Below are 21,233 nucleotides of genomic sequence, written 5' to 3' on the forward strand. Positions count from 1 at the left end.
AAGAACCCATAAAAAAAGGAAGGAAGGAAGAAAACCATGTTAGGAATGGATTCAAAGTGGCTGATAGTCCTTGGCTTTCTGGGATGCAACTTTTTTGAATGCCCCGGGGACATTTTTGGACGTAAACATATCCTGATAAAAATGGCATATTTACCTTTGACCAACACTGTTACTGGTTGGAATGAAGCCCAGTGCAATTTACCCCCTTCCCATTTTCCCTTGGCTGTGATCTCCCACATTCACGAATGCCATACCTCCTTGAGGCGCTCCATGTCTTTGAGGTAGAATCCAATGTAGAAAAGACTTAGGTATGAATTTACAAATTGAAACTGTTTGGAGAAGAGAAAGAGAGAGAAGCCATAAGAGAAAGAATTGATGTAACAAGATTAAGACTGTCTCATTGTTTATCTCTAGGTTTGGGCAATTTACGGAGGGGCTATAGCTGAATCGTTTAACAAAAACAGTCCTGCTGAAATCAAAACAAAATGACTTTCATTGAGAATCAACAGTCCAGATAAAGAGAAAGTGTGCATTTTTGCACACCCCATCACCACCAACATTTGGGTGGATCAGTGTGATTAGCAGCATTAAATAGAAGCATTACAGATAGCCATTGAGTCACGACCGTCATGGAGCTACAATGTGACAGGACTAAAGTAAGTTGGTTACATGATTTTATGAACTTTTTGGCATCAGTCCTTAAGTAAACATGGTGGTCATTAAGCAAACACAGTGGTCATTAAGTGAACCCATGGTTTGCTATGGCCCAGTCTTGCCAAAAAACAAAGGGCCATTTGTTTTTGTAAAATACCTTGCAAACTGCCATCTATGTGGCCTATTTGCCAAGTACCTGAAGTCTGAAATGTGACCCCGGGGGGGGGGGCAAGGAGCTGACCATCAGCACATCAAGTCTGGGTCACAGGTATCTCCCCAATAGGTCCATCGGAACTTCAAATGGTCACTAAGCAACCAGCTGTAAGTTGAAGACTAAATCTAATCTCGGCAACAGAGGCTCACCAAAAAAATTTGAAGTCATCAAAACTAATAGGCCCCTGTCTGGAGAAACTCATCCTGTTAGATTTTTTGAGACTGTGTCCTACTTTTAGAACTGAAACAGAAGTTTCAAAAAGGCTTGACTTACCAGGACCATTTTGATGATGAGGTGTTTTTCGTAGGCACTCTGCAAGCGGTAATTTTCTGCAAGGAAAAGGAATGAGGAGGAGGTAAAACGTGGCAGTTTGGAATTAGGTGGGTCTTTTCTACAACCAGAATAAACTGTCTTCTTGTCAGGGCCCCAAATCCTTCTTGTTTTCCATGCTTATGTGCTCCTGTTTTGGGGCCTGCCATTCTGCTGAGGGAAGGGGGGGGGGGGAATTTGCTTTCGCTTGGGATAACTTTTGCTTTCTACCTTTCCTCTCCTGCCTCTAACCACTTGAGAAAGGAATGTGTCTCCCTTATCAGGGAGACAGTTACAGAGAAAAGAAACTGGAGAAGACCTTGAGAAGTACCGGTCACCCATACATCGTGCCAGCTGTGGATTGGCTGAATTTCAAATGGACATTATGACTCTGGTGGGAGGAAGAATATTACTAGTTTAACTATACCATGGGTATCAAACTGCCGGCCTGTGGGCTGGACGTGTCACATAGAAGCCGCGTCCACCCCATTGCCAGCAATGGCAAAACCGGCCCTATACGTTGCGCAACGTCACGTGACATTGTGAATTTGACATGCCTGAACTATACCGTTTAAGGGGATTTTCCCCAGATCTCGCCTTGACTTCCCTACAGTCACTAACCCCTAATAAAAGTTTCCTTTTGAGACAATGCCTGTTTCAAGAGTTCTGCTTTCTTGGGTGGCTAGCTGAGGCGGTTCCTTATACTTCTCAGTGGCTGTGGTGAGCCTTACCAGAAGTCCCTGCAGTAAGATGGGTGATCAATAAATATGATAAACAATCAATCAAACAAACCTCTTTGGGTACCATGTGTCAACAATTTAATGAATACTGGTATTCCTGGCAAACATTCTCTGAGTAGTAGCCATCTTTTTTATATATCTGATGATGTACGTTATGGCTGAGAATTTGATACAGGCCATTATCTGCTGTCTATGCAATGGAGTCTAGAGACTGATTGTCGATTAGTTGGCATTTAGTGGAGGCACAGGAATGACACTTGACAGGTATGGCCAGACTTGCCAGATCAGATCCAAATGGACTTATCTGGTACCATATCTTATATCAGGCAAGTGCTGGTGAGAAGCTAAGAAGAAGTACATAAAGTGAGGGTCCATCCCAGCTTAACCGTAGCTTCAGGTACTTTTGTTGCAATGCTTCTGTATGAACTAAAGATGCTTTTTCCGAAAGGCAACTGGACTGTCTTGGGTTTTCTTCTTTTGAAAATGTTTCACTTCTCATCCAAGAAACTTCTCCAGTTCCGGTGAAGTCCTGGTGAACTGAAGAAGCTTCTTGGATGAGAAGCAAAGCGTTTTGAAAGGAGAAAACCGAGAAAGTTCAGTTACCTTTCGGAAAAAACACTGCTGGGGCAACCATAACCTGGATGGTTGAGAATCTCCATAGACCAGGGCTCTTCAAACTTGGCCCTTTTATGACTTGAGGACTTCAACTGCCAGAATTCCTCAGCCAGGCACGAATGAAAGCAAATATACATGTCCCAGGATGATGTTGCAATCCAGGTTGGTCATCGGGACCAGAGAATTACTCTTTCGAGCTTTGGGACTTGTGCTTTTACTCTTTCGAGCTTTGGGACTTGTGCTTCTCTACTGGAATACGTACTTTGGGCTATTCTGTGCGTCGTATTTAGCACATATTCCAGTAGAGAGAAGTTCCTTGAAGATGGGCTCCAGCATGAGTCCCAAAGCTCGGAAGAGTAACTCTCTGGTGCCAGTTACCAACCCAGATTCGATCTTGCAAATGCTTCTCTATCTTTCATAACTGATGTCTCAGCATTCTATGAAAAAAACTACAGGCCAGAAACAAAAACTTCTCTTTTTTTCCAAGAAGCAGATTTTCAAAGCACCTGATTATGACCTTCATCAGTTATTGTAAGTTTTAAAATAACACAAGCATGGCAATCAAACTGCTGAAGGTAATTCCTATTGCTATACCTCTAAAACCAAGGAGTGTTTGCCAGAGTGAGAGCAATTTTTCCCCAAACAAAAAATATATCAAAATAAGGAGTTGGGGGGGAGAGAAAATGCCTACTAGCATGCAAAACCTTGTTTTAAAACCTTGTCTTAAAGTTGCCAAGTTGAGAAACGATGATCTGGACTGCTTCTAGAAATTCCCAGATTCTGCGCATCTCTTGGGTTGGACACAATTAAAAAGTTTCCTCTGATCCATTTAAGGTTAGTTTTCTTTGGATCAGAAGATGTGCATTGTGGATATTTACCCATGTCATTTAACCAGTAGGCAATTTTTCTGTAGACTTCATCGCAGACGGTGACGATGACGGCCAGCATGATTTTGGGCAAGAAGCGAACAAGGCGTGGCAGCTCCTTGATGCTCAGCACAAATTCCTGATCAAGGTGGAGGAAGAAACAAATTGGAGAACCAGGGTTAGATCACATTGGTAAAGACAAATGGCTTTTCGTAAGGGCAGAGGCTCCTTATTTCTACCAATTTCTATTGCTCAATTATTTCTATGCTATGAATTTAAGCATTTTCCAAAAAAACAACCACCCTAAGCTAGTTTGACCACCAACAAAGTTGCCTACAGATAGTCCTTACTTACAAACATTCATTTAGCAATCATTCACAGTTACACTGAAAAAAGTGACTTACATCTGGTCCTCGCACTTATGACCATTACAGTACGGTCACGGGATCAAAATTCAAGTGCTTGGCAACCAGCATGTATTTATGATGATTACAGCATCCCAGGACCCTGTGATCCCCATTTGTGACCTCCCCATCTAGCTTCAAGCAACCAAAGTTAATGGGGACAGTTGGATTCATTTAACGATCACCTGATTTGCTTAATAACTGCAGTGATTCACTTCACACCCACTGCAAAAATAGTAGTAAAATTGAGTGAGACTTATTTATTAGCTGACTTGCTTAACAACAGAAATTCTGGTCCCAGTTGTGATCATAAGTCAAGGATTATCTCTATTATCTATCTATCTATCTATCTATCTATCTATCTATCTATCTATCTATCATCCTTCCATTCATTCATTCAATTTACATTTCTCTATTTCAATCAAGACTTCTAGCTGGTTAACAAAACACATTTAAAACATTGCCAATACACTGTATAAAAATAATATCTGTGATAAAGTAATAATAGAAGTCAGTCAATATCAATCAATAACATCAATTACTAGCACATATCCACCAGATTAATCCTGTCATTCAATTAGTAGCCTAATTAACAGATGGCATCAGCTCAATCTAAAAATGCTCCACAAAAGGGCTCAGTTTAAGTGTTTTCCTAAATGTCAGAAGGATGGAGGCAAGTCGAATGTCCACAGGGGCTGTTCCAAAGAATGAATCCACCTTCTAGCTTCAGCAACTCTTACTTCCCAAACGTAGTGCACTAATTACTGCTTTTCCTAAGATGTGCAGGCCATACCTGAACCACTGCAATTGAATGATGTGAATTGCATCTTTAGGGAACCTTTACAGCAGTGTTTGTCAAACCTTGGCACCTTTAAGATCTATGGAGTTCAACTCCCAGAATTCCCCAGCCATCTCTCCTAGGAAATAAATACTGGGAGTCCACACATCTGCTTTAGATATGTGTTGTCTCAAAGCATCAATTTGTTAGGATAGTAATATGGTACCCAGCTGTGGTTGCTATCCAGATCAGCAACATCCTCAGTGGGGAAACAATGGAAGAACCACAGCTAAGCTAAGAGAAATTAAATGTGCTACTATTCTGGTTTATTCAGTTGCATTGCATGGGATATTTTAACCCTTGCTATTCAGGACTGATATAATATTCATGACCAAATAGTGATATATTATCTAAATTTACATTGCAGCCTTGGCTAGCTAATAAAATGCATTATCCTCATTGATAGTAGTGGTTGGGAGAATATTCTAAGGATGATGATTGGCTCATGAGCAGCCAATGGCATTATTTCCCACCCTCCTCCACAAGATATGATGCCACCCCCCCCCCAGGACTAACAATGACTGAGTAATTAAACTGAGTAAGATGTAAAATGAATATATCTTCCCTGAAAGTGCAGGAAGCATTGTAAAAATTATACATCATGGCTCTGTGATAGCCGAAACATCCCTTTTCTTTTCAGAGCATTAAGGGTCAGCATAACACTGTTTAAATCTTAGACTGGGGCAAGAGAAGGCCAGTATTGTGTGATGAGCAGCCAGGACATCTGATGGAAACAGTAAATGAGAAAAGGCACATGGACTGGATTGTGGGCCCTGTCTACCCACAATGCCAGGAACACCTCACCTGCAATTCGAAGCAGCCCAGCATGGTAAGGAAGACAAAGGAGAGGCAGAAGATACAGATGGGCAAGCTCACCAAACACTGGAAGAGCAACCGCTTCCAAGGCGGGTAGTAGAACTCTTCTGTGTTGGTCACTGGGCTGATGCGCTTCACACCCTGTAAAGAAAGGAGATGACGCCATTGACATCACCAAGAGTTGGGGGGGGGCTCTTGGGGGATTCTTTGGGGACTCTCCCTAGGCTTGTTACAGGATCAAGAGAACAACTGCAGGTAGTCTTCGCGTTAGAACCGTTATGGAACCAGCCCATTATGGCTCTGTAAGTTGTAATTCTTTTGTTACTCCTGCCGTCACCTGCAGATTTTGGTCCATGTTGCTGGCACTCAGTTTTTTTCCAGGTTCTCAACTTTTGGGGGCTAACTAGGTTAGAGGGAAGACTGGATTTTAGGCAAATCTATCTCCCTAGCCTTGCTGTATAGAGTTTTCTCCCTCTTGCAAGTAACAGGTGCCCATTTAAAATCGTAAGGAGTGCCATGTTAGACCCAACAAAGGCATATAAATTTAATTAATAAATCAGAGCAGAGAGTCCTGGGCTAAATGATTGGTGGATGACTATGAATGTTGAGATATATGTGTGTGACATGCCTAGATTTTTTCCATGGACATGGACAGCACAAATTATTATTTATTAAACTTGTATTTTCTTCTTTTCTGAGCTAGATGAGATACTACTGACCCGGAATTGTGGCCGAGGCTCTTCAATGGATTCTGCTGGTGTGTCCAAAGTTCCCCACTTGTACGCAAATTCGGCTCCCCGGCGTTTCCACTCCTCCAGGAACAGGGTGGACCAAATAACATTGAAGATGGCAAATATAACAGAGCAAATGTCCCGGCTGGTCTAATTAGGAGGGAAAGAGATGATTAATGAAGAGCAACAGAAGGACTGGAATTTCCACTCTTTGGACAGTTTAACAGTTTCTAAAGAGGGTTGCCTATCCCAGCTAACCATCAATCAGAAAAATCAACTCCAACAATTCTGGGATGAGTATGTCACAATAAAGAAGAATATTTGTAGCTCAGGATTATTAGTCCATACTGATGATGTTAGATGTTAATTTGGATAGATGTTTGGGTAGATATTAGTGTGGGGGACGAAATGTTTGCAAGAAAACAACCAAGCTCAAAGAGCACTAAGGATTGGAAGGCGGTGCAGAGAGCGGTGAGAATGGCCGAAAAGATCATTGGCAGTTCCCTCCCTCCATCCAGGACATAGCACAGAAGTGCTGCTTGAGCAGAGTCCGTAAGATTATCTGGGACACTACACATCCTCTTCACGACCTGTTTTCCTTGTTATCTTCTGGGAGGAGGCTTCGTGGTATCCGAAGCAGAACATCCAGATTCAGCCAGAATTTCATTCCATACAGCATTACCCTTGCGAACTCTCAAGCTTCCTCCTTCCGTTATATATTCAAGATGGACAATATTTAATATTTGTTTGCTACGTATATGTAGGGATGTGGGTCTATACATATGTTGTTCATAGTATGTTTAGGTCTGTGTCATGTATGTGTTTTACTTTGAGAGCGGGCAACTAAATTTCATTTTTGATGTGTGCCATTGTGCCCACAGTATAAAAATGACAATAAAGGTTATCTTATCTTATTACAAACCAGTAATCTTGGCCTATAATTTAACTCAAAATTCACCTTTCCATAATGGCCAGCCAGATAGATCTGATGACATGAAGGGAACAGCCCTTTCCTCTGCACCTTAGCAGTAGTGTGCCAAATGTTTCATTCCAAAACATTCCTAGCACAAAATTTCAGACATGTCACATTTCAAATATGAATGGTGCTGCTTTGAGGATGGGATTGTTCAGACAACAAATGTAAGTGTTTTAGGCTTGCAGCATCTCTGTTTTTGAATCTGAAATCTTTTCAAAATGTTCCAGACAGTCTGTTCCACTCAAAATAGGATGCTGCACTTGAAATATTTCAAAACAGGGACATTTCACACGCTCCTTGGATTTGACATCTCACCTTTGCACAAACAGGTTCCTTTGTCGTACTCATACCTAGTCATTATATATATAAAATCAGGATTTTTTCTCTCTCTCTCTGAAGCCAAAAAATAGGGACTGGTTTGGTGGTAAAATCCTTAGGGTTAGTTGGTGATCAGAAGCATTGTGGAGGATACAGCAGGTTACCCTAGTAAAGGTAGACTGCCTTTGAAGCTGGAAGGTGCATTGTTAACCATGGATACTAGTAACCATTGAGCAAGAGAGAAGATCCCCTTTCAAAAGATCAAATCATCCATCTGATCCACCACCCTATTCTTAACAATGCTCAGATGTTTCCCAGAAGTTCATCTGGGACGTCACAGCCTTTGATAGTTTTCATTTACTTAATTGGTTATGATGACAGGTGGGCCTCCATCTACAATGACAATTAGGACCAGAATTCCAGTTGCTAAGCAGGGTGGTGGTTAATCCGATGTTATGATCTTTTTTGCCACAGTTGTTAAGCGAATCACTACGGTTGTTAAGTGAATCATGTGGTTGTTATACAAATCCAGCTTCCCTTAGTGACTTTGCTTGTCAGAAACTAGCTGGGAAGATGGCAAAAGGCTGTCACATGAGGGTTGCACTGCAACCATCATACATACATGCTGGTTGCCAAGCACCGAAATTGTGATCATGTGACTGTGGGGATGCTGCAACAGTTGTAAAAGTTGTAAGTCATTTTTTCAGTGTTGTTGTAACTTCAAATGGTCATTAAACAAATGGTTGCACATTGAAGACTATCTATTACAGAGGTCAGATCCATCCTTGGTTAACTTAAGTCTGATCATCATTTAAAGGCACTGGATTTTTGTACATGTCCATAGGGAATGGATAGGTACAACATACAAGAACTAATTAACTTACGGCATTAGCAGCTACAGGTTGAATTAGGGTCTTTTGGTTACATTTTTAAACACTGAGAAACTATAGAGAAAATGTCAAATCATTAGCCAGGATAGTAAGCAGAATCCCAGTGAATGCAGGTAGGTAATCTGATTACAAGATCCTGGAGAGAATTACAAAGGACACTTATTGTTTCTAGATTGTCTTCTTGGTAGAGAAATAAAGCTTTCCACTGTTAGAATAGCACAAAGTGGGACTTCGAACAGACCCAGTTAAGTTCTAACCGATTCCAAGCATCCCTGTTCTATTTCTGCCTACTTTCAGTGGTTTGCCAAGTATGATTGCATTTGGAGAAGGAAGATCTTGCGATCTCGTCTTAAGTGGCACAAGTCTGGAGTTTACTGTAATACACACCACATAATGGTATGCTTAGAGTCTCAAAGAGTCACAACTGCACCAGTCTACATTCCTTAGCTATCAGGTGGTAGATTAGCCTCCTTGTCTATCCACAGAGAGGCTGCTCGTTAAGAACTGAAGGAAGTCTTTACCTCAACAGCTGAAAGCCAAGTTGGACTCTAAAGTGAAAGTAACCCAGTTACTGCTTGTATCATTATCTCTTCCTTTAAAAAAACAAACAAATCTTCATTTGGCAGAATGTGACATCAAAAGATTCACAAAAGTTCAGGGCTTTGATCATATTACACCTTTTCAGCACTTCTACTTTCATAGCCTATTTGGTTCCAAGTGCCAAAGAAAAATGGTTTTAACCTTTATAAAGTTAAGACAGGGCCAGGGATCAGTTGCATCCATGTCAATCTGCCAGAATGTTGTCATTAGTTGCTCAGACCCATTGGCACTCTTGAGGGTTAAAGGAGAGGATACAGTGTGTGTTGTGACATGGCCCAAGCCACTGACTTCCATCCATACTTGCATGCAACATCATGCAACAATTACAGGCTGATTTAGAGTTGCCCACAGCTGCCTGTAGGGGTTGCTGCAAACCTATGTTGCAAAGGGTTTGATGGGTAAGTATATGATGGGTTAGTATACTCTAGAAAGAGTACAGAGAAGAGCAACAAAGATGATTAAGGGACTGGAGGCTAAAACATATAAGGAACAGTTGCTGGAATTGGGTATGTCAAGTTTAACGAAGAGAAGGACGAGGGGGGACATGATAGCTGTGTTCCAATATCTCAGGGGCTGCCACAAAGAAGAGGGAGTCAAGCTATTTTCCAAAGCACCTGAAGGCAGGACAAGAAGCAACGGATGGAAACTAACCAAAGAGAGAAGCAACCTAGAACTAAGGAGAAACTTCCTGACAGTTAGAACAATTAACCAGTGGAACAACCTGCCTCCAGAAGCGGTGAATGCTCTAACACTGGAAGTTTTTAAGAAGAGACTGGACAGCCATTTGTCCAAAATGGTATAGGGTTTCCTGCCTGAGCAGGGGGTTGGACTAGACGACCTCCAAGGTCCCTTCCAACTTTATCATTATTATTATTATTATTATAAATGGAACACCTATGCACCCTGAGTGACACATACGTTCCCTGATTCCAAAGAAGTCTACCCGAGCCTTTAATATGACCATGTATTCATCACAATATCAAAATGCATGTATCAACATTTTCACATCATCATAATTTGTAGCCGAAGCTGAGGCTCAATTCTATGGTCCTTCAGCAAGAATTCACCTATCCCAGGGGTAGGCAACCTTGGCTCTTTTATGACTCGTGGACTTCAACTCCCAGAATTCCTGAGCCAGCCATGCTGAGGGGAAAGGGAGAGGTTTCCAAGCTGAGCCATGCTGGTGCAGGAATTCTGGGAGTTGAAGTCCACGAGTCATAAAAAAGCCAAGGTTGCCTACCTCCGATAATCCAGAGAACCTTTGGAGAGTGAGAAGGGTGGCCTATAAATTACTACTATATTCGTGTCGAAAGGATTGAAAGGATTAGGTTGAAAGGATTATCAGGTGATATCACAGTTGCCCAGGGGATGCCTGAAGGGGATCTTGTCATGTCCCTGGTATTTTCCCACCAAAGCAGTACCTATTTATCTACTTGCAGTTGCATGCTTTCAAACTGCTAGGTTTACAAGCATATAAATTTCATAAATAAAATCAATGAATAAAAAGTTTTGGGGTGATGAGAACTGGCCATGGGGCCCTTTCCACTAATTTTCTAGAAATATATTCCTAGAAAGTTATGTGTGAATTCAATGATTTATTTTTAAGGCAAACATAGAGTTTTTCTTTAATTATCCTAACTGGGGTTTTTAAACAATTGTTTTATTCTACTTGTAGTTTTCATTAGTATCTTATTTATTTATTATAATTTTATATCTCTGGAATAACCAGATTAGGATTTTTAAATAACATTATGAGCTACTCTGGCACAGATAACTCTGAAAAGTAGCCAATAAAGGAACGAATAACACAATAAACTGTTCTAAAGAAACAAACATAAATCCTATACAGGTAGTCCTTGACTTACAACAGTTTGTTTAGTGACCGTTCAAAGTTACAATGGCACTGAAAAACGTATGACCATTTTTCTCACTTATGACCACTGAGGCATCCCCATGATCACGTGATCTAAATTTGGATGTTTGGCAATTGACTCATATTTATGACTGTATCCTGGGGTCATATGATCCCTTTTTGCATCCTTCTGATAAGCAACATCAATGGAGAAGCCAGATTCACTTAACAACTGTGTTACCATCTCAACAACTGCAGTTACTCGCTTAACTGCAGCAAGAAAGTTTGTAAAATGGCGATGCTAAAATTGCTGACACTTAATTTTCTTCTGGTTTTTCCTTTGCAATTCCTTGCCTAACAGGATTAGGAGCTTCTTGGCAAAAATAAAATTGGAGCGTTAAATGATCATAAAGCAGGACTCCATCCAGCCACCTCCTTCTCTGTCGTCCCCTTCTGCTATTGCCCTCAATCTTTCCCAGCATTAGGCCCTCCTCCAGTGAGTCTTTCCTTCTCATTAGGTGGCCAAAGTATTTGAGTTTTAACTTCAGGATCAGGCCTTCTAAAGAGCAGTCGGGGTTGATCTCTTCTAGGACTGACCGGTTTGAACGCCTTGCAGTCCAAGGGACTCGCAGGAGTCTTCTCCAGCTATGTATATACATCAGTAATCTTCATACTTTCTCTTTTTTCCTCACTTCATTACTTTTTTCCTTTCTTCTCTTCACCTCTATCAATAATAACAATTAAGCTGTAGGATATTTGGCTTGTACCCCAACAATATTGACTATTTCAAATATATATTAATATTTGAAATATTTAGCTGTTTCAAAATATCTAATATTTCAAACTTTATAGTTCACAGTTCACAAGGTATTTAAGGGGCTTCTAATGGATATTGGGGTCTAAGGTGCCAAATATCCTATAGCAATGGTGGCGAACCTATGGCATGCGTGCCAGAGGCGGCACTTGGAGCCCTCTCTGTGGGCACATGTCCCGTTGCCCCAGCCTCGCCTCCCCCACAGCCCCCTCCTCACCAGCAGCCCCCCGGGAGGAGAGTTGCCCCCAAGCGTGGTCCACACGGAGCAGGGCAGCCAAGGACATGGCAGCCAGGCAGTGTAGACAAGACTCTGTCTTCATGCCCCATCCCGCATAGTTGATGCTGCAGGGTGCGGGCAGAGGAAGTGGCCGCCATGGCACTGCTGGGCTGCCTGAGTAATCTGCGGTGGACCCTGGAGGCGGTGAGTGGCCTGCAGGCAGGTGGGGTGGGGGTGGAGCAGAGGCGGGGCCAGTTTTTGGGCACTCGGTCTCTAAAAGGTTTGCCATCACTGTCCATAGTTTAACTGCTATTATTTGATAGAGACGTAGAGAAGGAAGGAAAAAAGTAATGAATTATGAAAAAACAGAAAGAATGAAGATGACTGCCGCATATACATAGGCCTACCAGAAATCTGATTCTCAGCTTCTTCAGACAGAAGTAGGACAAATCCAGAAGGCCACCATGCCATCGCTCTGTACTCCAATGCCTCACCTGATCATTCTCTGTGAAGGTGTAAAGGAGGGAGCCAAACACAGCAGGGTACACCATGGCTGACGTATAGAAGCCCAGCCATGCGAAGTACATGGCAATCTTCACCCCAAAATAGTCACATATTTCATCTGGTGGAAGAAGAGGGACAGTTTCAGGAGAACATAAGGACAAAACATGAAAGAAAAGACAAGATCACTCTTTCCTGAAACTGTGCTACTTACAGAGATCTCTCAGTTCAATCAAAGAACAAATTACATTTCATTAATATGACAAAGGGACAAGGAACAAGAATGACCTTTTTCCTCAGCTGTCAGGTAGTCTATACCAGATCTAAGTGACTGTCAACCCATCAATCATATCTCCATTCACTTTCCTAACTTTTTCTAATACCCTGGGACTTTTCAGTCTTCTAGTCTTTATTCTTTGATTGTTCTTTTTCAACTACTTTTTTCTGTCCATCTTTCTTCCTTGTCTTTTGCAATAATAATTAACTTCCAACCTTTCCCCCCCATCATACGCAGTTTCTTTCACTTCCATTGAGTATTGTTTTTCGTATTTAGTACGAAAGCCACTCCACGCACTTAGAAAATGATGTGCAACTTCTAGCTGTCAACTGCTACTGCTACTGTACTACCTATGTATTTAAATTGCAAGATCTGTATAACCAATAGAGGGCGGCAAAAAGATCCAGAAAAATAATCCTTTACTGCTATCTTGTGTTTGCCTGGGTTATAGCAGATCTGAACTTAGTGCAAATCTGCACATAAAATGCTTATACTGATCTGACTCAGCATGAAATAAATGATTAGGTTCAGATCATATTAGAGAGTCAGGACTTTTGTGCTGGGCAAGCAAAAGGCAGATTATGATTTCAAATGGGGAAAAAAAGAGCATTAATTTTCAACTCTAATAAAGCAAAACAAATCCCGTGAGCTACTTTAGTAGAATGCAGTGGAAAAAAAAATAGAAGCGTGGAGGTAAATGTTCTAGGCAGTGACCTATGTGAATCAAGGGACCATACCCAAAGGCTGGGCTTCACAAATGGCTTGTACCCATGATTTCATCAGCCGGTTCAGAATCCGTTGCTCGTGGATGGGGAAGACTTGCTGGAGGATGCCACGAGCAGCCAGCTCAGGAACTGTGAAAAAAAGAAGAACAGAGCAGAGCAAAGATCCAGAAATCTCTTTTTAAGCTCTCCACACTAACCATAGACCCCTGGACTCCATTTTTTGACACTACCATGGTCAAGCATGTCCCTGGACAGATAGCCACTGTGCTAGCAATAGGCCACAAAACAGACTGAATCTGGAAATGCACTCCAGAGCATGAAGCAGGCATCCTTTTGAGGTGGAAGGCCCATTCAGACTGCTGAGAATGTGCCATGAGTTTTAACCTCAAGGAACTACAATGGGCTGTGGGTGTTTCTGTTTTGGTCTATTTATAAAATAGCAATTATTTACTAGAAGGTAAACAGTGAGGCTGTTCCTCTTCCTGCCCTAGAGAGTTCTGGATTGTCCTGTTTTGCCTATGTTTTGTTTGCCTTACAGGTGTAAACTCTTTCAAACAAGAGACTAAGCCAGCTTATTCTTTTTATTTTCTAATTACGCTCAAGTCAGACCCAGAGGCAAGCTTGATCATTTGGTGCATGAGGACAATCAATACAATTTGAGCTTGCTCCGTTTAAATACCACAATATGAAAGAGGAACAACTGAACTCAAAATACAAAAACCAAAGAGAGAGAGAGAGAGAGAGAGAAAAGAATAATAAACATGTGGTGTGTTATGGCCCTCAAACAGACCATGAATAAATATTTATCCAAATTTCCTTTGTTCAGTTTATAAACTATCTCAATCAACAGAACCAATCTAGATGTCATGCAATTTATTAGAACAATAAAACAGGCAGGAAACAGTGGCAAACAGCGAAAAACAATGGATATATTACTATATTGGAAAAGGAAATACCAAGAACCAAGGAATAACAGTCCAAAATCAGCATGGGGTGATAAAATTGCTTTCCACCATGATCTGCTCTATGTGATAAATGTTAAGGGATTTTCTAAAAGATAGCAGCATAGGATTAAATTGTGTGGCTTTTGGAAGGATAAACAGTTTTTTCCCCTCTTAATCTCTTTTAGAGAGTGACTGTTTTAAATTCAACCTCATCTTCCTTTCAAGTGTATATTAATATATGTTTAGGATATATTATTATAGTGATCAGGGTGTCTGCACAGCATGGTGAAAAAAGTCAAGATGAACAAAGCTCATCTTTTTATGTGCCTTGATGCTTTTGACAGCAATGATTAAGATAGACTAAAATAACATGTGTGGGACCTAATGATTAGGCCTCATACAATAACCAACACATCTTTATTATTCCTCCTCACATTCATCCCTCACGTTTATTTCATTTCCGTTTTTGAACTAGGTACAATTCCTGTGCAATTTCTTTATCTTTGGTGCTATCTGGTTTCCTGATGTGCAAATACAGATGGTCCTCAATTTACAATCACAATTGGGATTAGAATTTCCATTGCTAAGGAAGGCAGTTGTTAAGTGAGTAGCACCCAATTTTGTGACCTTTTTCCCCGCCACGTTAAATGAATCACTTCAGTAGTTAAGTGAATCATGTGGCCGTTAAGTTAATCCAGGTTCCCCTACTGACTTCTCTTATTAGAAGCCAGCTGGGAAGGTCACAAATGGCGAGCCCTGGATGCTGCAACCGTCTTGTCTACATGCCTGTTGCTAAGCATCCAAATTCTGATGGGAATGCTGCAATAGTCATAAGAGCAAGGACTGGTTGTAAGTCACTTTTTTCCAGTACTGTTATAACTTCAAAGAGTTGCTAAACGAATGATTGTAAGTCAAGGACTATCTGTGCTATAACCATCATTTCCAGCCACTGAAAGATTTTACCTTCTCTGACTTTACAGCACCCTCATCTTTCTAAGACTAGGGTGCTTTAAGCTATCTAGCCCCCTCATCTGGCCTCACCCCACCCTATCCCACAAGGAGCTACAATTCAGGGAAATTGGTAATTACTTGATTTCTATTAAATATTTAGATGGCGCCTCAGCTGTCCAGGGGTGAAGGAAGGCGAAGACTAATGTTCTTCTGTTAATTTTCTTCATTCTCCTGCACTTGCAATTCTACACTTTGCCCTAATTAAATTTTCACTTGATTAAAATTCTTTTCAGCACGATCCATTTCAGGGATGGTTTGAACATGGGAATTGGGGGCAGGGAAGGGAAGGAACAAAAGCATCTAATTTGGCAGGTGAATATTAAATGTTCTTTTTAAAAATGGTCTCGATCTATGAGTCAATTTACAAGGTGCCCCTTAGGAAGGAAGGAAGAAGTGGTGCCTGTCTCAGCCAATATGTTCAGATAAAATTCCAATTACAGCAGTTTTATTTCAAGGTCGACAGGGGAGGACCTGAGACTTTTGCTTCAAAGGGCCAGGTTTGGCCCAAGTATTCCAGCTGCTAACCCCAATCCAACCACTCTCTGTGTTAAAATAAATCACAGATAAGACAATCCAAATTAATGGACACGAGCATGCCTGGATTTATGAGATTAGTTATTTTTTTTTAATTTGAGGTAGCCATTATATCCCTTTCTGGCTTTTTGCAAGGTCTCAGAGACATGGTTTAACCAACCACCATGGGGACCAGTGGCTGCATTGACTGTTTTACTGAATGGTATTACAGGTCATCCTCGATTTATGACTGCAATTAAGACCAGACATTCTGTCATTAAGTGAGGCGGTCATTAAGTGAGTTGCACTCAGTTTTACAACCTTTGTTTTGCTGCGTTCATGAAACGAATCACTGTGGTTGTTAAATAAATCGTGTTATCTGTTAAACCATGCTGGCTGGGGAATTCTGGGAGTTGGTCCACAAGTCTTAAAGTGGCCAAGTTTGAGGACCCCTGTGTTAAACGAATCTGTCTTCCTCCATTGACTTTGCTTGTTAGCAGCTGGCTGATAATCACTGACTCCGGGATGTCGCAACCACGGCAAATATATGCTGGTTGCCAAGCACCCAAATTTTCATCATGTGACCAAAGGGATGCTGCAACATTGTTAAATGCGAGAAACGGTCATAAGTTGCTTTTTTCAAGCCGGACATAACTTCGAACAATAGCAAAATGAATGGTCGTAAGTAAAGGAATACTATGGGCTGTACCTTTTATGTATTTAACATCGTTTTTATATGCTTTCATGTTATTTTCCTCTTATTTTTAAAGGGTTATATCATTCTTTTTTTGTTTTTATATTTGTTTTAATTGTTTGTAAACTGCTCGTTGTCAGACATGTGAGATGGGTGGCCACAGAAATTCGAATAAGAAGTATATGAACATTCAGTTTCAAAATCAGACTTTTCTAACACTGAGCAAGTGTGAAAGACATGGCCCAGAGAAGTTTCAGCATGGCATGGAAACTTGTGCAAAAAAAAAAAAAATAAATTCTGGTTTTAACTGGCAGAGGCACAGCACTTAGCACCTCCCACCTGCTAGCCCCCATCCCCAACTCACTGATTGGCTGCCCTTCCAGGAAGTGGATGTTGTGCAGCACTTCACCTTGCTTGGCCCGCAGATTCTCCAGCCAATACCTGATGATGTTTTGGCGTTCCTGAAAGCAGGAGGGACAAGCCATGAAGAGTTTGGGTCACCAGCCTCTCATTCAAAGCCATGTCCATGGCTGGATCAGGTCTCTACAGCTCTCTTGAAAGCCATTCATTCTCTCCTACTAGACCACATTGTTCCAGCCGGCTGTGATTCAGGACACACGACTCCATCCAAAGCAAAGACAGAGGACAGACTGTTCCAGGACTGAGAAAATAACCCCACTCAACAAAGCTGTCTGTGCAGGAAATACTGCTTTGTGCAGGCAGACCTGATCTGCAGATGTAATAATAATAATAATAAAATTGGAAGGGACCTTGGAGGTTATCTAGTCCAACCCCCAGGTCAGGCAGGAAGCCCTATACCAGTGGTGGCAAACCTATGGCACGGGTGCCAGAGGCGGCACTCAGAGCCTTCTCTGTGGGTACACATGCCGTTGCCCCAGTCCCAGGCTTTCAGCTGGGTTTTATAAAACCTTTTCGCTTTAGGCCTCTGCCGCCATGTGCAAAAAAAAAAGTTCAATCAATCAGTCAATTTCAACTTCTCATGGGAAAAAAAAGATCTTGCAAAGTTGGGACTGATGGAACTTTTTAGTCCCACCCAGTCTGCCGTTACCACCGCAGCCACACCCACCCAATGGGCCACACCCACCCGGCACCCGACGATGCATAAGTGGGTTTTGGGTTGCAGTTTGGGCACTCGGTCTGTAAAAGGTTCGCAATCACTGCCCTATACCATTTCGGACAAATGGCTGTCCCGTCTCTTCTTAAAAACGTCCAGTGTTGGAGCATTCACCGCTTCTGGAGGCAGGTTGTTCCACTGGTTAATTGTTCTGTCAGGAAGTTTCTCCTTAGTTCTAGGTTGCTTCTCTCCTTGATTAGTTTCCATCCGTTGCTTCTTGTCTTGCCTTCAGGTGCTTTGGAGAATAGCTTGACTCCCTCTTCTTTGGGGCAGCCCATGAGATACTGGAACACTGCTATCATGTCCCCCCTCGTTCTTTTCTTCATTAAAAAGCTATTACCGTAGCTGGGAACAGCAGAGTGCAAATATGGGGGCCATTGGATAGGGGTGCCCTGTGAGCCAGACTGACCCTGTTTTGATACACAGCACGTGAAATAGCAGGAGTTAGAAAGGGAAGCCCTTAAGTCAGGGATCTCCAAACTTGGCAACTTTAAGACTTGTGGATTTCAACTCCCAGAATTCCTTAGCCAGCAGGGCTGGCTAAGATATTCTGGGAATTGAAGTCCACAAGTCTTAAAGTTGCCAAGTTTGGAGACTCCTGCCCTAAATGAACAAAAGCATTTGGCAATGAAGGGCTAAGTGGATGATCCCACGGGATCCCAGAGGGAGGAAGAACGTTTGATCTCCAAAAATGGAACTCATGGGGTAAGAAGGGAGAGCCAGAGGAGGGTGTGTCAGTGTACTCTCTTGTGTTCAAAATGCATCCAATGAATGCAAAGTGGGTGAATTCGCCTATTAGTCTAATTGAAATATTGTGCTAATTAGGCTGCCAGATTCAGAAGTCTGGATGATGACACGCCTAGCCGTGAGGCATTCTTAGTTTTGAATGACATTTGATTTCATTTCCACTGAATTTCACTGAATTTCACACTAAATGAATGCAATCCTATCAACATGATCCTCCCTCTTTGCCTTCAATAAACATTGCAATTTGTGGGCAGTGTTCATAGGGATTTCAGATGCCTCGTCCAAAGCTTTGGGGACATGAATGCAACGCATAGTCCTGCTTATTAACCGAGTTAGAAAGAGGAATGGAGGGCCATTAGCTATAAGGACTCTACAGAGCCTCTGTGCAGAGTGGCAAACTATTAATAAAAAACAGCTCCTTGGGGACAGATTGGAGAGGTCTCTGCCTCCTTTCCTGAGATCATTGAAACAATAAATCTTTGTGGAACCCGGAGTTTGTCTGACCTAGCAAATCTTTCGATCAACCCAGCATGATCATCTGTAGAGGTTTTTAACAATCAATGGATTCCTACCAAACAGCAACTAGAACCAAAGGGAAGGAGATTTTTCTAATAAAGGAGAATATTTCTAGCTCAGGGTTGACATGAGGGTTCCTTGGTGCTCTCTGAGCTTGCTTGTTTTCTTGCCAATGTTTCACTACCCAAACTAGGAAACATCATCAGCGCTAGGAGATTTTCTCCTTTTCACTGCCCCAGAGGACTCACCTGAGAAGTGAAAAAATAGAGTTCATTTTCTATGTTCTTGTAGATGTAATCTTCCTCGCAGGAGAAACTGCGCATGCCACCCCCAAATTCGGCCTTCACAGGCTTCCGCAAACCAATCTCGTCTGCCCCCCGGAGCAAACTGCCAAGAGAGGGGCACGCAGGAAAGTGAGAAAATGAGGTTCACCTTCAGATTTTAGATGAGAAATCTGAAGATGATCTTGATAATTGAAGTCTGCAAAAAATGTTAGCTAGTACTGGAATCCATGCCAGTAGTTTTTGGCTGACCGAAAGGTGGGTGAAAAATATTTCAAATCAGCAATGGGAAAAAGGCTCTAAGAAAATCCACTTAGAATTAGAACACTAAACCTGTTACCCTTCAAGCTGCTAAACTACAGCTCCCAGCATTCCTTTTCTTTCACTATGCTGGCTAGAAATGTAAAAGAAGGATCACAATTTCTGCTCTACCTTGTTTCGTGTTTTCTACATTTGCTGGAATAATGTGGCTTCTCTCTGCCCAGAAGCACCTGACGGTGAGCTGGGTAGCATGAAAATTTAATAAATACATTTGTCGTGTATTGATTTTGATGTACATATACCAACCATTGTCAAGTTGGTGCCCCTCAGTACAACTATAAGACACCAGAATGAAAAAGACTGATCTACAACATTAAATATAGTAAGATCCACCTACTGCTTTCTGTAACCTGGCAAGGAGTTTTACTATTTTATGTTTACTTTGATTAAGGAGAAACTGGACTCAGCAGATGACCTTTAAGAGACTACAAGAACGTCACAGATTATATTACCTATAGTATGTTGCATTCTGCACTCTCTCTCTGATGGAAACGCACCTGGAGGAGCAGTGGGGCAGAGTTTTGTCAACACCGAGGAATAACAGAGTTGGAAGGGACCTTGGAGGTCTTCTAATCCAACCCCCCCCCCCGCTCAGAGAGGACACCCTATATACCATTTCAGACAAATGTGTGTCCAATCGCTTCCTAAAAAGTTCCAGCTTTCTCAGAGAAACTGTGGCGTCTCTTATGGGGAGGATAGCTACACCCTAGAGCAGTGGTTCTCAACCTGTGGGTGGGGACCCCATTTGGGGTCGAACGACCATTTCACGAGGGTTGCCAAACAACGCAGTCCGCCATTTTTTCCCCCTTTTCCTTAGCTGTGCTACTCCCTTTTATTCTATTGGCTTTTGAAAGCCAATAGAATAGACTCTCTTGAATAGAGTCTAATTCTATTGGCTTTTAAAAGCCAATAGGAATTGTCCAGGCTGTCTCTGCTCTGCTGAGCCCGCCAAAAGTCCCATTCTGCAAACGGTGCTGTACCAGTTGAGTAGTTCTCAACTTACGACCGGTTGAGTAGTCCTTGACTTACAACCGGTTGGGGCTCGCGGCATTAAAAATGTTGAGAACCACTGCCCTAAAGAATCTCTCAGGATATATCTAACAGAGCAGAAGGTTACACAGGTAGTTCTTGACATACGACACAATTTGGACCAGGGTTTCCATCGTTAAGGCAATAGTTAAGTGAGTCATACCCAATTTGATGACTTTTTTTGCCATGGTTGTTAAGTGAATCGTGTAGTTGTTAAGCAAAGCTGGTTCCCCCATTGACTTTCTTGTTGAAAGCCAACTGGGAAGGTAATGAATGGTGATCACACGATCCCGAGATGCCGCAATCATCATAAATACATGCTGGTTGCCAAGCAACCAGAATTTGATCATGGGAATACTATTACAGTCGTAAGTGTGAGTACTGGTCATAAGTCACTTTTTTCAGTGTAATTTTGAATATTCACTAAATGAATGGTTTTAAAAGAGGACTGCTTATAGCTTTGTTTGGGACAATGCTGTCCATTAGGTATAAGCAAATAAAGCGTGGAACTCAATTGGATTTTGCTGTGTCATCTCTGGGTTTGGGCCTGACACTGTCCTACATAAAAAGTCCAGGAAGAAATGTATTTTCAGCCATCTTTTCTGTAAGTCTCACAGTCACTTGTCTGAGATGATATAGGTTCTCCTGCTTGAGTGGGGGACTGGACTAGAAGACCTCCAAGGTC

The 21,233-nt window shown here is 41.9% G+C and overlaps 1 protein-coding gene across 8 annotated transcripts in view; it reads right to left on the minus strand.

Moving 5' to 3' along the window:
- ANO8 (anoctamin 8) overlaps nt 1-21,233 on the minus strand; it is a 69,553-nt gene that overhangs the window by 19,816 nt on the left and 28,504 nt on the right. For 7 of the 8 annotated variants that reach the window (XM_039334706.1, XM_039334707.1, XM_039334710.1 and 4 more), the window contains 9 exons: nt 19,166-19,304; nt 16,884-16,980; nt 13,370-13,486; nt 12,349-12,476; nt 6,176-6,337; nt 5,445-5,597; nt 3,411-3,537; nt 1,142-1,197; nt 255-329 (listed from right to left, as the gene is read on the minus strand). In XM_039334706.1, the coding sequence (XP_039190640.1) occupies nt 255-329; nt 1,142-1,197; nt 3,411-3,537; nt 5,445-5,597; nt 6,176-6,337; nt 12,349-12,476; nt 13,370-13,486; nt 16,884-16,980; nt 19,166-19,304 (1,054 nt within the window). The remainder of the gene's footprint in view (nt 1-254; nt 330-1,141; nt 1,198-3,410; nt 3,538-5,444; nt 5,598-6,175; nt 6,338-12,348; nt 12,477-13,369; nt 13,487-16,883; nt 16,981-19,165; nt 19,305-21,233) is intronic. The other variant, XM_039334703.1, reaches the window with a different exon arrangement.

This window comes from Crotalus tigris, unplaced genomic scaffold, assembly GCF_016545835.1.
Source record: "Crotalus tigris isolate CLP2741 ecotype Arizona unplaced genomic scaffold, ASM1654583v1 scf7180000017633.3093840, whole genome shotgun sequence".
In the NCBI taxonomy this organism is placed as follows: Eukaryota; Metazoa; Chordata; class Lepidosauria; order Squamata; family Viperidae; genus Crotalus; species Crotalus tigris.